At 36.3% G+C, this 12,600-nt stretch overlaps 1 protein-coding gene across 5 annotated transcripts in view; it reads right to left on the bottom strand.

Annotated features, from left to right (window-relative positions):
- LOC136833356 (uncharacterized) overlaps positions 1 to 12,600 on the bottom strand; it is a 41,814-nt gene that overhangs the window by 21,763 nt on the left and 7,451 nt on the right. For all 5 annotated transcript variants that reach the window (XM_067095386.1, XM_067095384.1, XM_067095383.1 and 2 more), the window contains exons 3-10: positions 11,811 to 12,002; positions 5,313 to 5,537; positions 4,850 to 5,065; positions 3,359 to 3,562; positions 2,802 to 2,887; positions 1,653 to 1,773; positions 1,291 to 1,392; positions 617 to 774 (exon numbers count right to left, since the gene is read on the bottom strand). In XM_067095386.1, the coding sequence (XP_066951487.1) occupies positions 617 to 774; positions 1,291 to 1,392; positions 1,653 to 1,773; positions 2,802 to 2,887; positions 3,359 to 3,562; positions 4,850 to 5,065; positions 5,313 to 5,537; positions 11,811 to 12,002 (1,304 nt within the window). The remainder of the gene's footprint in view (positions 1 to 616; positions 775 to 1,290; positions 1,393 to 1,652; positions 1,774 to 2,801; positions 2,888 to 3,358; positions 3,563 to 4,849; positions 5,066 to 5,312; positions 5,538 to 11,810; positions 12,003 to 12,600) is intronic.

Below are 12,600 nucleotides of genomic sequence, written 5' to 3'. Positions count from 1 at the left end.
ACATCCTGAAGAATAACCCATGGCAGAAGGCCAATGACATCCAATGCTTCTTGAACAGTCCAAAAACCAAAGGAAAGATAAGGCAAGAAGGCCAAAAAGAGTCTCCCAAGGTTCTCCTTTAGAGAAGTTCACTCCTACAAAATAAGTAAATGTAAGATTTGCAAAGGGTAATGTTATACAAACATTGTATTAATGTTATAACACAGCATTCCTTAAGACTTCATAGAAGCAATCTCATGCAAAGAAAGGTTACAAAAAAAAAAAAGAGGGACACAAAGAAACATTGTTGTTAAGCATCCCTCACATACTGAACACCCACCAAACAAAATATACATGAGACACTACAGAATAATATGCTAGAATATCTTGACTTGACCACTGCCAAAGTGAAACTAGAGATACTGCTAGGAGAGTGGGTGCTGTTCCCCTCTCACTCACCATACATGCACATACACACACACACATAATCACCTTACCAACTTGTTACTAACTTTAGAGACCCAACAAGCTTTTGCTGAAAGATACTCTTGAATAAATATGATGGGTTGTATTCTCATAAGAACAAATTTCAATCATGCGAGACCAAAGTTCAGAAACCCAACTTTCATTTTTTTACCTCATCTGGAAAGGCAATAAGGGCGACTCTATCCGGATCATTTTCTTGTTGGGGCTGAGCAGGGTTTGTAGGGCAGGTAGGAGGTGGTGGTGGTATATTGCTACCACTTCCACTGTTCCGGAGTCTCACTATCTTCGTACCCACCGCTCGTTGGTACACTGTCAATGAGGTATTAAAAGTCTATTATTTACCATTACTTTCATAAATGCCCTATATGCAATACACCCTACAGGGATTAATATAAAAACAGAAGTTTCAGACATATTCAAACAAGGATGTACATTTTTCTAAGACCATATGCCAAACTCAATAAGAAACAAATGCTGAATGAAAAAAAAATTACTTAATAACCAAACAGAAAATGTGACCCACTTTACAACTTCTGAATGACATGAACCTGGCAGCAATATCTTATGATAGTGACAACACTTGTGGTTTAACCCCTTAAACAAAACTTATAAAAGGCAAGAACTACCATACACACATATTCTACATCCCTTGTGGTACACTGCTGTATAGTCATTACAAAAATTCTTAGCAGCAACCCTTCCACCTTGGGTGTACTGCTTACTGCTTTTTATTTTTCCTCATTAAACTACTTTAAAATGATAAATATTCAATATCTGCCATAATATAAAAACATAAATACTGTAAAGGAACCTAACCACACTTACAAATGAGGGCAAGGACGATAAGCAGAATACCAATTACACTGCCAGTAGTTGCTACAAGGATGGTATGCATATCCAGGATTGTCTTCTCATTTCGAATGTCATCTTTGAACAAAACATATGAAGAGTTATATAAATATTAATACAACTCGAATACTGAGACCATAAACTATATACCAATCAGAAACTTATCAGATATCTATAAAGGTCATGTTAAAGTTACTAAATAACATAATAGCACTGCACAGACAAAGTCTCATATGAATTAGTACTAATAATTAGTTTAAGCAATGTCAACTTTCATATCACAAGATGTAAAAAATAAAATAGCTGGACATTTATCTATTCTTTGTCTTGACTTATACCATCAAACTGGTGACTTAGTTGGCAAACTGGAGGCATCCTTGGAGCCCAGCATCCTGAGTCCTCACACGTCAATACTGTGGGTCCTATTAGCCGATAGCCTGGATCACATGCATAGTAAACCTGAAAGGAGATCAATATAGGTCATTAATATAAAATATTAACAAAAGGCAAAAACAGCCACAGAACCAACTGGAGGTTCAGCTCACCTGGGTTCACTTCCTGGCCAAAGTAGGACATAGGAGGGAGTCATATGCCTCTGAACTGTAAAGTAAAAGGTTACTTGTCAGCTAGACTTCTGCGCAAAGAGACAATGTGAACTCCTGGTACAATGTGTCTTGTATGAAAATAAGGAACTTTAACGGTCGGAGACAACCAAACTACAGTAGCCACCATCCTTGTTTGTTGTCATTTCCTCTCTCCCCTTATAAGAGAGAGGAAGGGACTTGCTTCCAAATAGTTTATATTGTGTAAGAACAATTAAATAAAACTAATGGAAAGGGGCTCTCTCACCTGCATCTGGCCAGTTCCAGTGCAAGATGGATTATATCTCTCCACTGCCTGCTGGTGGAGGAGAAAAAAGAAAGTGAAAGGAAGAAGACCAGTCATCTCATTCACTCTCACTTTCAAAACCAACATCTTAGGTAAGATACAAACTGTCACACAAGGGGCACTGGATGAGCTACAAAATCTGTTGAGCAGCCACCACCAGACCCAAGGAAAGCATCCAAGGACCTGTGGGCAAGGTCCCGCAGACAGAAGGATGTGAAGGTGGTTTGACGAAGCCACTGTACCAGCCTTCAAGATCCTTTGAACTGACAAGTTCTTTTTGAAAGAGATGGAAGGGCCTAGACCCCTGACATCATGTGATCTTGCTCGAACTGAATTGGCATCTGGATCTGAAGAAGTATAGGCTTGTTTAATTACTTCTCGCCAAAAGGAGATAGTATTCTTGGACACTTCCTTCTCATTCTGGCCTGTACTAACAAAAAGTCTTTTACAACCTGATCTGAGATGTCGAGTCCTTTTTAAATAGATATGCAGTGCCATGACAGGACATAAAAATAATTCGTCAGGGTCATTAACCACATGGTACTGGAAACAATGTACAACTTTCACTATACATAACTCACAAGGATAAGTGCACTCACCTGAGACTGTGGAGAGTAAGGCGAAGCTCCATCATACATGTATCCATGTGCAATATCTGGTGGAGCCACACAACTGTTGAATTCCTCTGAGGATGAATTGCAATTGTAAATAAAGATGCTAGAATGGATCAGCGTTACTACAACTGAAATGAAAACTAGAAAAACAATAATTTAGTTCTCTATGTATGATGTTTCACACCACTTATATGATGAATCAATATAATGAGAAAACAACAGAAAGTATGAAAAACAGGCGAACTTCATCCACCTTTACCAATAGTTGTTCTTTTCTGACAAATTCAAAACAATCTGCTGAATACAAAACTACATCTATTTAAAACTAAATCAAAACTTAATGTACTAGAAATTTAACAGTAATGAGTGAAATAGATTTTTGTGAAATAAGTGACAGCAATTACTTATCCTGACCCAAACACAGTTAATTATAAGCAAGTGCATTTTGCAAATACTTATAAAAAAATAAGAGATCTCACCTATCCAACATGAGTTGTCTATATAGAATGTCTAATCTTTATACATTACACTGCTGAACATACCACATTCAGGTGAAGTGCCATGCCAATGACCTTTGTGACATGTCAATGAGTGAGCCAAGCAAGGAGCCAGTGTGTTTCTGTAGCCAGAGCGGCATCTATACTCTACGGTTGTTCCATGAAAGGCCCCTTCTGATGTCACAATGCCACGCACCATCTTCTGCACAGTATACTGCACCTCTGGAGGCACTGAACACAGTTCTGAATCTGTAATAATACAGTACATTGGAGTGGCTTTTCTATGAAAACACTCAACCTCAAAATTACCAAAAGGTTCAGGAAAGGGAACACTTAAAAGACTATGCAATGTGCAATTGCATACACATGAAATTCCCTTACAGAAACAGCAAGAAACAGATTAACGAGCTTCCTTTTGAAAAGAGAGTTTCCATATAAAGTACAGTACAGCACTTTTCATTATCGTCTTACTTTAACTTGAAGGAAATAAGATTACAGATACAGAGCAATTAAGAACACAATTTTACACCTAATTGGCTGGAAATTGAAAAATATCTTTGACACTAGGAAACCATTGCAAGGAAGCAATATAAGTAGATATGTTAACCACAACTGTGCTACAAAAATTATATGGAGTCTAAAACAGGAAATAATTTGGCCCCCTTCTTATTATTATCATGAGTACAATGCAACCTAACCATATAGACCTAAAAAGGATTAATGTACATTGACATAACCACCTAACTTTCTAATCATACATTTTTTCATAACAGAAATCACCCAGCCACAGGTAAGAAAGACACAACCTAAGCTAACCTCAGAATGTGTGGCATTACTCAAAGCGCTGGCAGTAGGTAGTGTTAACCATATAGACCTAAAAAGGATTAATGTACATTGACATAATCACCTAACTTTCTAATCATACATTTTTTCATAACAGAAATAACCCAGCCACAGGTAAGAAAGACACAACCTAAGCTAACCTCAGAATGTGTGGCATTACTCAAAGCACTGGCAGTAGGTAGTGTTAACACTATTTTTAACTTAGGCGGATATACAAGGAGCACTAACTAACAAGCTTTGCTAGTATTTTATATTTTTCTTTAGTGAATACTATCCTCAACATACAAAACTGAATCAACTTGCTTTCTTGTGTACAATGATTAGGAGCAAAAACATTCTGTATGATAAAAGTTTTTCATTTTTTTTTTTTTTTTTTTGCCTGCAACTTGTCTCTGTTCTACTACATAATTTGATATTTTCAAATTTAATAAACATATCTGAGAGTCTGAGTTTAGGGTCTCTAATTACAGGCTGCTATGATAAAAGTTTTCTTATCTATTTTCAAAATACTCAGCTTATGGTCAACAGTTACTTATCTGGCAGTATGGCTGAATTTCTTAATATAACTTAACATACCAATTGTAAAGTCTACTGCACTGAATAAGCCTTTATCCTCTTCACCAATTATGCATAAAAACATACCAGCTATAACTATTAAAAGGTAAGTTAGACAAATATAATTTTCCTTCAAACCTAGTAATTGTTGCGAGGGTTCACACTTGGGTTTACGTCTTGGAATCCATCCATCAGCCTCTTTGCACAAAAAGATGTCAGGTCCTTTTAGGATGTAGCCAGTGTGACATACAAACTGCAATCGAGCTCCTGGAGGGTACTGTTGATCAGATGACCCTGCTATTTCTATGTAATAGCCATTCATCACTGGGCTGGGCTCCTCGCATCCTTGACTCACTGTAAACAAGCCACAGTACCAACTAAGTAAATTGTAAAGATTGAAAGGCACCAAGAGATATAGAATCTAAAATTAACAATGTATCCCCACGATTAAATGTAAGCAGGGGCTTTTATAACTTAATACAAAACACCAAAAGCTCCATGATTATACTTTATAAATAAATTACCATTAACAAATTTTCACAAGACAATAAAATTCATACGAAAATTACAATAAAACAAGATTAAATACCAATAAACATACCACACTGAGGAGGTTCACCAATCCACAAACCACGATGGCATGTATGCCTTGCATGAGATGTTGGGTGCAGCCAGTACCCAGCATCACAAGAATATTCAGCAACACTTCCCTCTTCATACATTTCGAGGTCCTTATACTTTTCATGTTCTAAGCCTAGCAAAGGATTTCCACGGGCAATGTGGACTTTCCCGTGCATAACATTTGGAGGTGGCTCACACAAAAGAGCTGTGAAATAAGTGTGAAAATGCCAGGTGTATTTTAAAATGAACAATATGAATAAAAATACAAAAAAGAAAACGGAATAAACTAACACAACATTATGGTAAGCATTAATTTAGAATCTTAAAAAATTTAAATCCTTCGTCACTTAACCCTTAAACGCCGAGCCTCTATTTCCGAAGCAGAAAAAATTTTTTTTCAAAAAATCACAGCACGCTAAGTTTTTAAGATTAAGAGTTCACTTTTGGCTCCTTTTTTTGTCATTGCCTGAAGTTTAGTATGCAACCATCAGAAATGAAAAAAAATATCATTATTATATATAAATATTGAAATATATGACAGCGCAAAAAAAATTTTCATATTTAATTTTATACAAATCGTGCTGTGAGCAAAACGGTTAAAGCTAACGGATTGTTTTTTTTTCTTTGTATTGTACACTAAATTGCAATGATTTTGGTATATAACAAATTGTAAAATGATCAAAGCAACGCAGAGAAAATATTATCACAATATGATCCATGAATATGTAACGCGCGGACGTAAAAAAATGTTTTTTTAAAAAATTCACCATAAATCAAAATATTGTGCTAGAGACTTCCCGTTTGTTGAAAAATGAAGGTAAATGATTGAAAATTACTAGACTGTAAGTGTTTTAGCTTACAATTGCAGTTTTCGACCATTTCGGTCGAGTTAAAGTTGACCGAAGGTCGAATTTTTTCTATTTATCGTAATTTATATGAAAATATTTCAAAACTGATAAAAGCTACAACCATGAGTTATTTTCTGTTGTATTGTACATGAAATTGCGCACATTTTCATATATAAAAGTTTATGTAACGACTAATATAAAACGGTGCAAACATTACGACAACGTGACGAAAGAATTTCTGAGATGTTCGGCCGAGTTACTGCGCGGACGTAAGGAAAATGTTTTTTTCAAAAATTCACCATAAATCGAAATATTGTGCTAGCTACTTCCAATTTATTGCAAAATAAAGGTAAATGATTGAATATTACAAGAATGTAAGAGTTTTAGCTTACAATTGCATTTTTCGACCATTTCAGTCGAGTTAAAGTTGACCGAAGGTTGAAACTTTGGCAGTTATCGTGATTTATGTGAAAATATTTCAAGTGATAAAAGCTACAACCATGAATTATTTTCCGTTGTATTCTACATGAAATTGTGCACATTTTCATATATAAAAGTTTATGTAACGACTAATGTAAAATGATGGAAACATTACGACAACGTGACGAAAGAATTTCTGAGATGTTTGGCGAGTTACCGCATGCGCAGACGAAGAAAAAGTTTTTTTTCAGAAATTCACCATAAATCGAAATATTGTGCTAGAGACTTCCAGTTTGTTGCAAAATGAAGGTACATGATTGAATATTGCTAGAATGTAAGAGTTTTAGCTTATAATTGCATTTTTACCATTTTGGTCGAGTTAAAGTTGACTGAAGGTTGAAATTTTGGCAGTTATCGAGATTTATATGAAAATATTTCAAAACTGATAAAAGCTACAACCATGAGTTATTTTCAGTTGTATTCTACATGAAATTGCGCACATTTCCATATATAAAACTTTATGTAACGACTAATATAAAACAGTGCAAACATTATGACGTGATTTAAAGAATTTCTGGCGGACGTAAGGAAAAAAGTTTTTTCAAAAATTCATCATAAATCGAAATATTGTGCTAGAGACTTCCAATTTGTTGCAAAATGAAGGTAAATGATTGAATATTACTAGAATGTAAGAGTTTTAGCTTACAATTGCGTTTTTACCATTTCGGTCGAGTCAAAGTTGACCGAAAGTTGAAATTTTGGCAGTTATCGTGGTTTATATGAAAATATTTCCAAACTGATAAAAGCTACAACCATGGGATGTATTTTGCTGTATTTTACATGAAATTGCACATTTTCATATATAAAACTTTATGTAACGGCTAATATAAACAGTGCAAAAATTACGACAAATGACGAAATAATTTCTGAAATTTTCGGCCGAGTTAATACAGCGGACGTAAGGAAAAAAGTTTTTTCAAAATTCACCATAAATCGAAGTATTGTGCTTGAGACTTCCAATTTGTTGCAAAATGAAGGTAAATGATTGAATATTACTAGAATATAAGAGTTTTAGCTTACAATTGCGTTTTTCAACCATTTCAGTCGAGTCAAAGTTGACCGAAGGTTGAAATTTTTTGTAGTCGACGTACGGTACGTCCACTTGGCACCCAACAGGCAATTTTAGTCGACGTATGATACGTCCAGTAGGCGTTTAAGGGTTAAGATAAAAAATACAATATTTAATATTCCATGTATACAGCAAATGGTAAAATTTTCCAAAAACAACACCAAATAAACTAACATAACACTATGGTAAGCACTAATTTAGAATCATAAAGAAATTGAAATCCTTCATCACTTAGGATAAAAAAAATACAATATCTAATATTCCATGTATACAGTAAATGGCAAAATTTTCATGAAGTGCAGTTTCAAAACAAATTTTTCATTCATGTCAATCACTTGTAATTAATCATAATTTGCAGTACTGAATTTCTCCATACATGCAGCTTCTGAAGTCTCAAAGAAGGAAGTCTCGAAGAAGGAAGATGAATAGCTAGATAACCAACTACTGAGCAACTGCACCTTTGGAGGGTACCAACAGCTGAAGGAGTATTCATGGAATAACCTCTCCCTACTCCATTCTCAGCCATCCTCCTCCCCTTTATCTGCTGAGAGCAACCAGATTCACTGAACAGCAGCACCAATATGCACTAAATGTGCCTTGCTGTCGAACTTATCAGTTCCAGGGGTCCTTTATTCCTCACACCGTTGGACTATGGAATGGTCTCCCAGAGGATGTCGTGCAATTGGAACTTCAGAAGTTCAAGTGAAAATGCAATGAATTACTACCCTAATACTATTCTTCATGCATTCTAATACATTTTTAACTATTTATCTATTTATTAATTCATTTTTTTTTAATAAGTTAGATCTCTTCTTTCTGTATTCCTCTTTACTTCCTCCTACTTCTTCCTAATGAACACCATATTCTTTGGAAGCTTGAATTTCAAATTATTGGCCCCCTGTGAGTTTCATCTACTGAATAATAATAATAATAATAATAATTATAATAATTATAATAATAATAATAATAATAATGATAATAATAATAATAATAATAATAATAATAATAATAATAATAATAATAATAATAATAATAATAATAATAATAATACAGGTTTTGTTAAACAAAATGGCAGTTTCAACAGCATTTATTTTATATAGTAAATGCTCAATTCGTCTGATCAATTGCCTTTCTTGCGCTGGAATGGTTGCAAGCAATTGACCAATATTCATTTCCGGTGGTTTAGTGATGTGTAGGAGGTAGCTCTCATGGGGTGTCGACTAGTTTCGCCCTTCTCGTTAGGGCATCATTCACGACAGGAGAAGGACGATGGAGAAGTGGTACACCAAGGGGAGAGACAAGATACACCTGAGATGATCACCCTCTTCTACAAAGGGAATTACCACTCACGATATAAGGAGGACGAATGGGCCCTGGAAAATATCATTAGGGACAACATCGCCCCCACCGACAGCAGCAAGAAGATCCAACTGGTTATCTTCTACAGGAGCAAGAAGACGTGCAGTCTAGTGATGAAGAACAACCCTGCCCCTCCCCAAGATCCCATGAAGAGGACAAATGTCCTATACCGATACACGTGCCCTTTCCAAGGATGCCCCGTAACTTACATTGGCATGACATCCATGCGCCTCTCCAAACGGATCTCCTGCCATGCCCAGGAGGGAACCATCTTTAATCACTGTAAGGCTGCCCACAAGGAGATGATCCGCCGCAGCGACATTGTCAGACATTTCTAAATTATTGACAGCGCCCCTGACCTTCGTCGTCTTCGCATCCTGGAGGCACTCCACATAGGGAAGGAAAAACCAAGCCTTAATGTGACTCAGGAGACCTTCCTTCTCCCTACAGCCGTCAGGAAAGCCGAGGACAACCAGGCAAGACCCACATCCCAACCTACGCCCCTTGAGGACGACCTCCAGAGCACCAAGGGTGATCGCCTAGTGAGATCTCATCCCGAGGACGACCTGTGAGATCGCCCCTCACGCCCACCTACGACTCAAAGATGCCCCGACGTCGAGGATGACTGTAACCCTCGCCCCAAGGACGCCCTTCCATCACCTGAGGAAGGCACCTTGAGAACGATCGGTTAACCCGCCTTCCTCTAGAAACTGCACCATCGCTGGTCAGCAGTAGGCATGGATTGAGGAGAAGTCAGCCAATCAGGAACCGCCTTTCCGATGACGTCACGGCTGGATAGCCAATGAAAATGAAGCGACTAACTCCACAAACCAACAGGCACGGATAAAAGATGAAATATCCACACTAGCCATTGCATCCTGCGATCCTGTCCTGAATGATGCCCTAACGAGAAGGGCGAAACTAGTCGACACCCCACGAGAACTACCTCCTACACATCACTAAACCACTGAAAATGAATATTGGTCAATTGCTTGCAACCATTCCAGCGTAAGAAAAGCAATTGATAAGACAAACTGAGCGTTTACTATATAAAATATATGCTGTTGAAACTGCCATTTTGTTTAACAAAACCTGTATTAAAGAAGGTCTTTTTCCTAATAATAATAATAATAATAATAATAATAATAATAATAATAATGATGATAATAATAATAATAATAATAATAATAATAATAATAATAATAATACCGATTAACTCCCTTTTCCCATTCTATGGCAAGGTCGAAACTCAGAATGTAGAGTAAGGGATAAAGTAGGAAACCATGACTCCTCAAGGGGAAAAAGGATACCCTGACACCCAAATTGTATGAAGGTTACATGAAATACACCAAAAAGGCAAAAGGAGAAATTCAGGGGGGACATGATTCTGAAGGATGAATGCATTCATCAAGCAAAAGTGTTAAGAAGAAAATTCACAGCCAGTGTACTTTCCAAACTGATGCAACTGGGTCAGATCAGGGGAAGTGAGGCAAAAGGGGAACCATGTTTCTTGCTGCTAACAAGTGCCACATGACATCTAATCTTCTCAGAGGCTAAGGCTTCCATGTTCAAAAGGATGAAGAGAAAGCAATCAGGTCCCAATAGTATAATTCCCTCCATGAGAAAATTAATGACACAGGAAAACCATGGGAGACAAAAAAAAAACTTATGAGAAATCTTCTAGCATTAACACCAAGGGAAATGAGAATTCACCTCAAGAAAAGTCAGTCCTACTAGGGACCAACTGAAGAACATGAACCTGATCATGACCTCCCATGGAAGTCTCTCTAAAAGGTCAGCAACAAAATCTTAAGCAGACAGCTTCTCATGACATTTGCCTATAAAAGGGAGCACAGACTAGCATCTCTGCTACATGAGAAGGGAACATTTGCAAGATGTCCAGAAAGATAAACCATGAAGAGAAGACCCCAGATGCCATCACTCCCTCTTCAGCAGTCAAAAACTAAAAAAGAAGGGAGAAAGCAGGTAGGGCAGAGATGGTAACCTGATGCTCCCTATTACGATTCACTTGAGAAACTCTGCTATAATGACTATGAAACTTCTCATAAGTACCATTTAGTTTTTTCACTATACAAACTAAAAGTCTTACTGTAAAGAAAAGGATTAATCCAACTGTATAAACACCTGTAATTGTCACAACACAGCAAATCTGCAATCTTCATATAAGCATGTTATATAGAGATACAGGTTGCTTTAGAGTAACAAAATAAATTAAGATCATTGTTCTAGCATCCCTGAAATAATAAACAACCACTTAACACAATAACAATGCATTAACAGTATAAGGTTGAGCTTCATGACCCAATCAAGATCTGTAACCTCGCAGAAAACCTGCCTGCCACCAATTAACCACCTTGCTACCAAGGTTCAAAAACCTTTTCCAGTTCCTGCTGGGAATACAGTACTCCTGTATAAAGGGCAATGGTGTTGTATTCTCGCAGGAAAAAGCTCATGTATATTTACCATTTACAGTAATATAACATATGCAAGTTTTGAACTGAACTATTTTTCAAGAAATTTTTATTCCCTTTTCAGCAGATTTATTCATGAAGACTTTACACCATTATTTGCACAAGATACCTTGTATGGTACCTGATAATCAATATGCAGGTATCTCAAATTAACATAATCATCGGTGCACTGTTTACATGCAATTTACTCTCACAGACACTTGAAGTATTATGTTTAGTACAGTAATTACCTTCGCACTCAGGAAATGAGTACCCTGATGCTGTCACCCACTTTCCAGTGCCATCTACGTTGCAATACAAACGGCGATCCCCACGTAGTACAAAACCACTTAAACACAAAATGTCAACGCTAAAACCAGCCTCATATTTACGCTGCATTGGTACAATCATACCATGTGGAATATGCGGTGGATCACACACCCCTGAAATTAAGCCATTATTTAAGTACTGTACAGTATTACCATAAATTTCATCTCTGCTCTTTGAACAACTGTCACGAAAGTTTTTCCAAAACCTGATATTTTTAAAATATTTCTTCAAATGCTGGCATTGCTATTTTGGAAAGATGAAAAGATGTAATAAGACCCCAAATAAGATTTCAAAAACTTTAAGATTTACTGAACTGCCGAATGATCTTGCAAAATTTTTATTTTTATATAATCTACATGTAAAAAAATTGAGAAAAATAAAATTTACCCCTATTGCTTTATTAGATTTTGAGGAACCTTTATTTCTTAGATTCTGTATGCACTGACATTTAGAAAATAGTTTGAATAAATGTACACAATGTAAAATATAAATAGTCCAGCTTGTTTATTCCACAAAGTAAACTTATTCTGTATTGCAATCCATTCTCAAGTGACCACAATAAACTCTAAGGAAAGAATTAACAAAGTAACACAGATCTCACTACGATTATCTAAAAGAATATTTCAAACAAAAATATATATAAAAATACACTTCTTGAACCACTTACGTTAAAATAGGATGCTTTGAATGATTCTGCATCTTCTTATAAAG

The sequence above is a fragment of the Macrobrachium rosenbergii genome, chromosome 51, assembly GCF_040412425.1.
Source record: "Macrobrachium rosenbergii isolate ZJJX-2024 chromosome 51, ASM4041242v1, whole genome shotgun sequence".
Classification (NCBI taxonomy): domain Eukaryota; kingdom Metazoa; phylum Arthropoda; class Malacostraca; order Decapoda; family Palaemonidae; genus Macrobrachium; species Macrobrachium rosenbergii.
The sequence above is the reverse complement of the archived record's forward strand: the minus strand, read 5'-3'. Positions and strand labels throughout refer to the sequence as shown.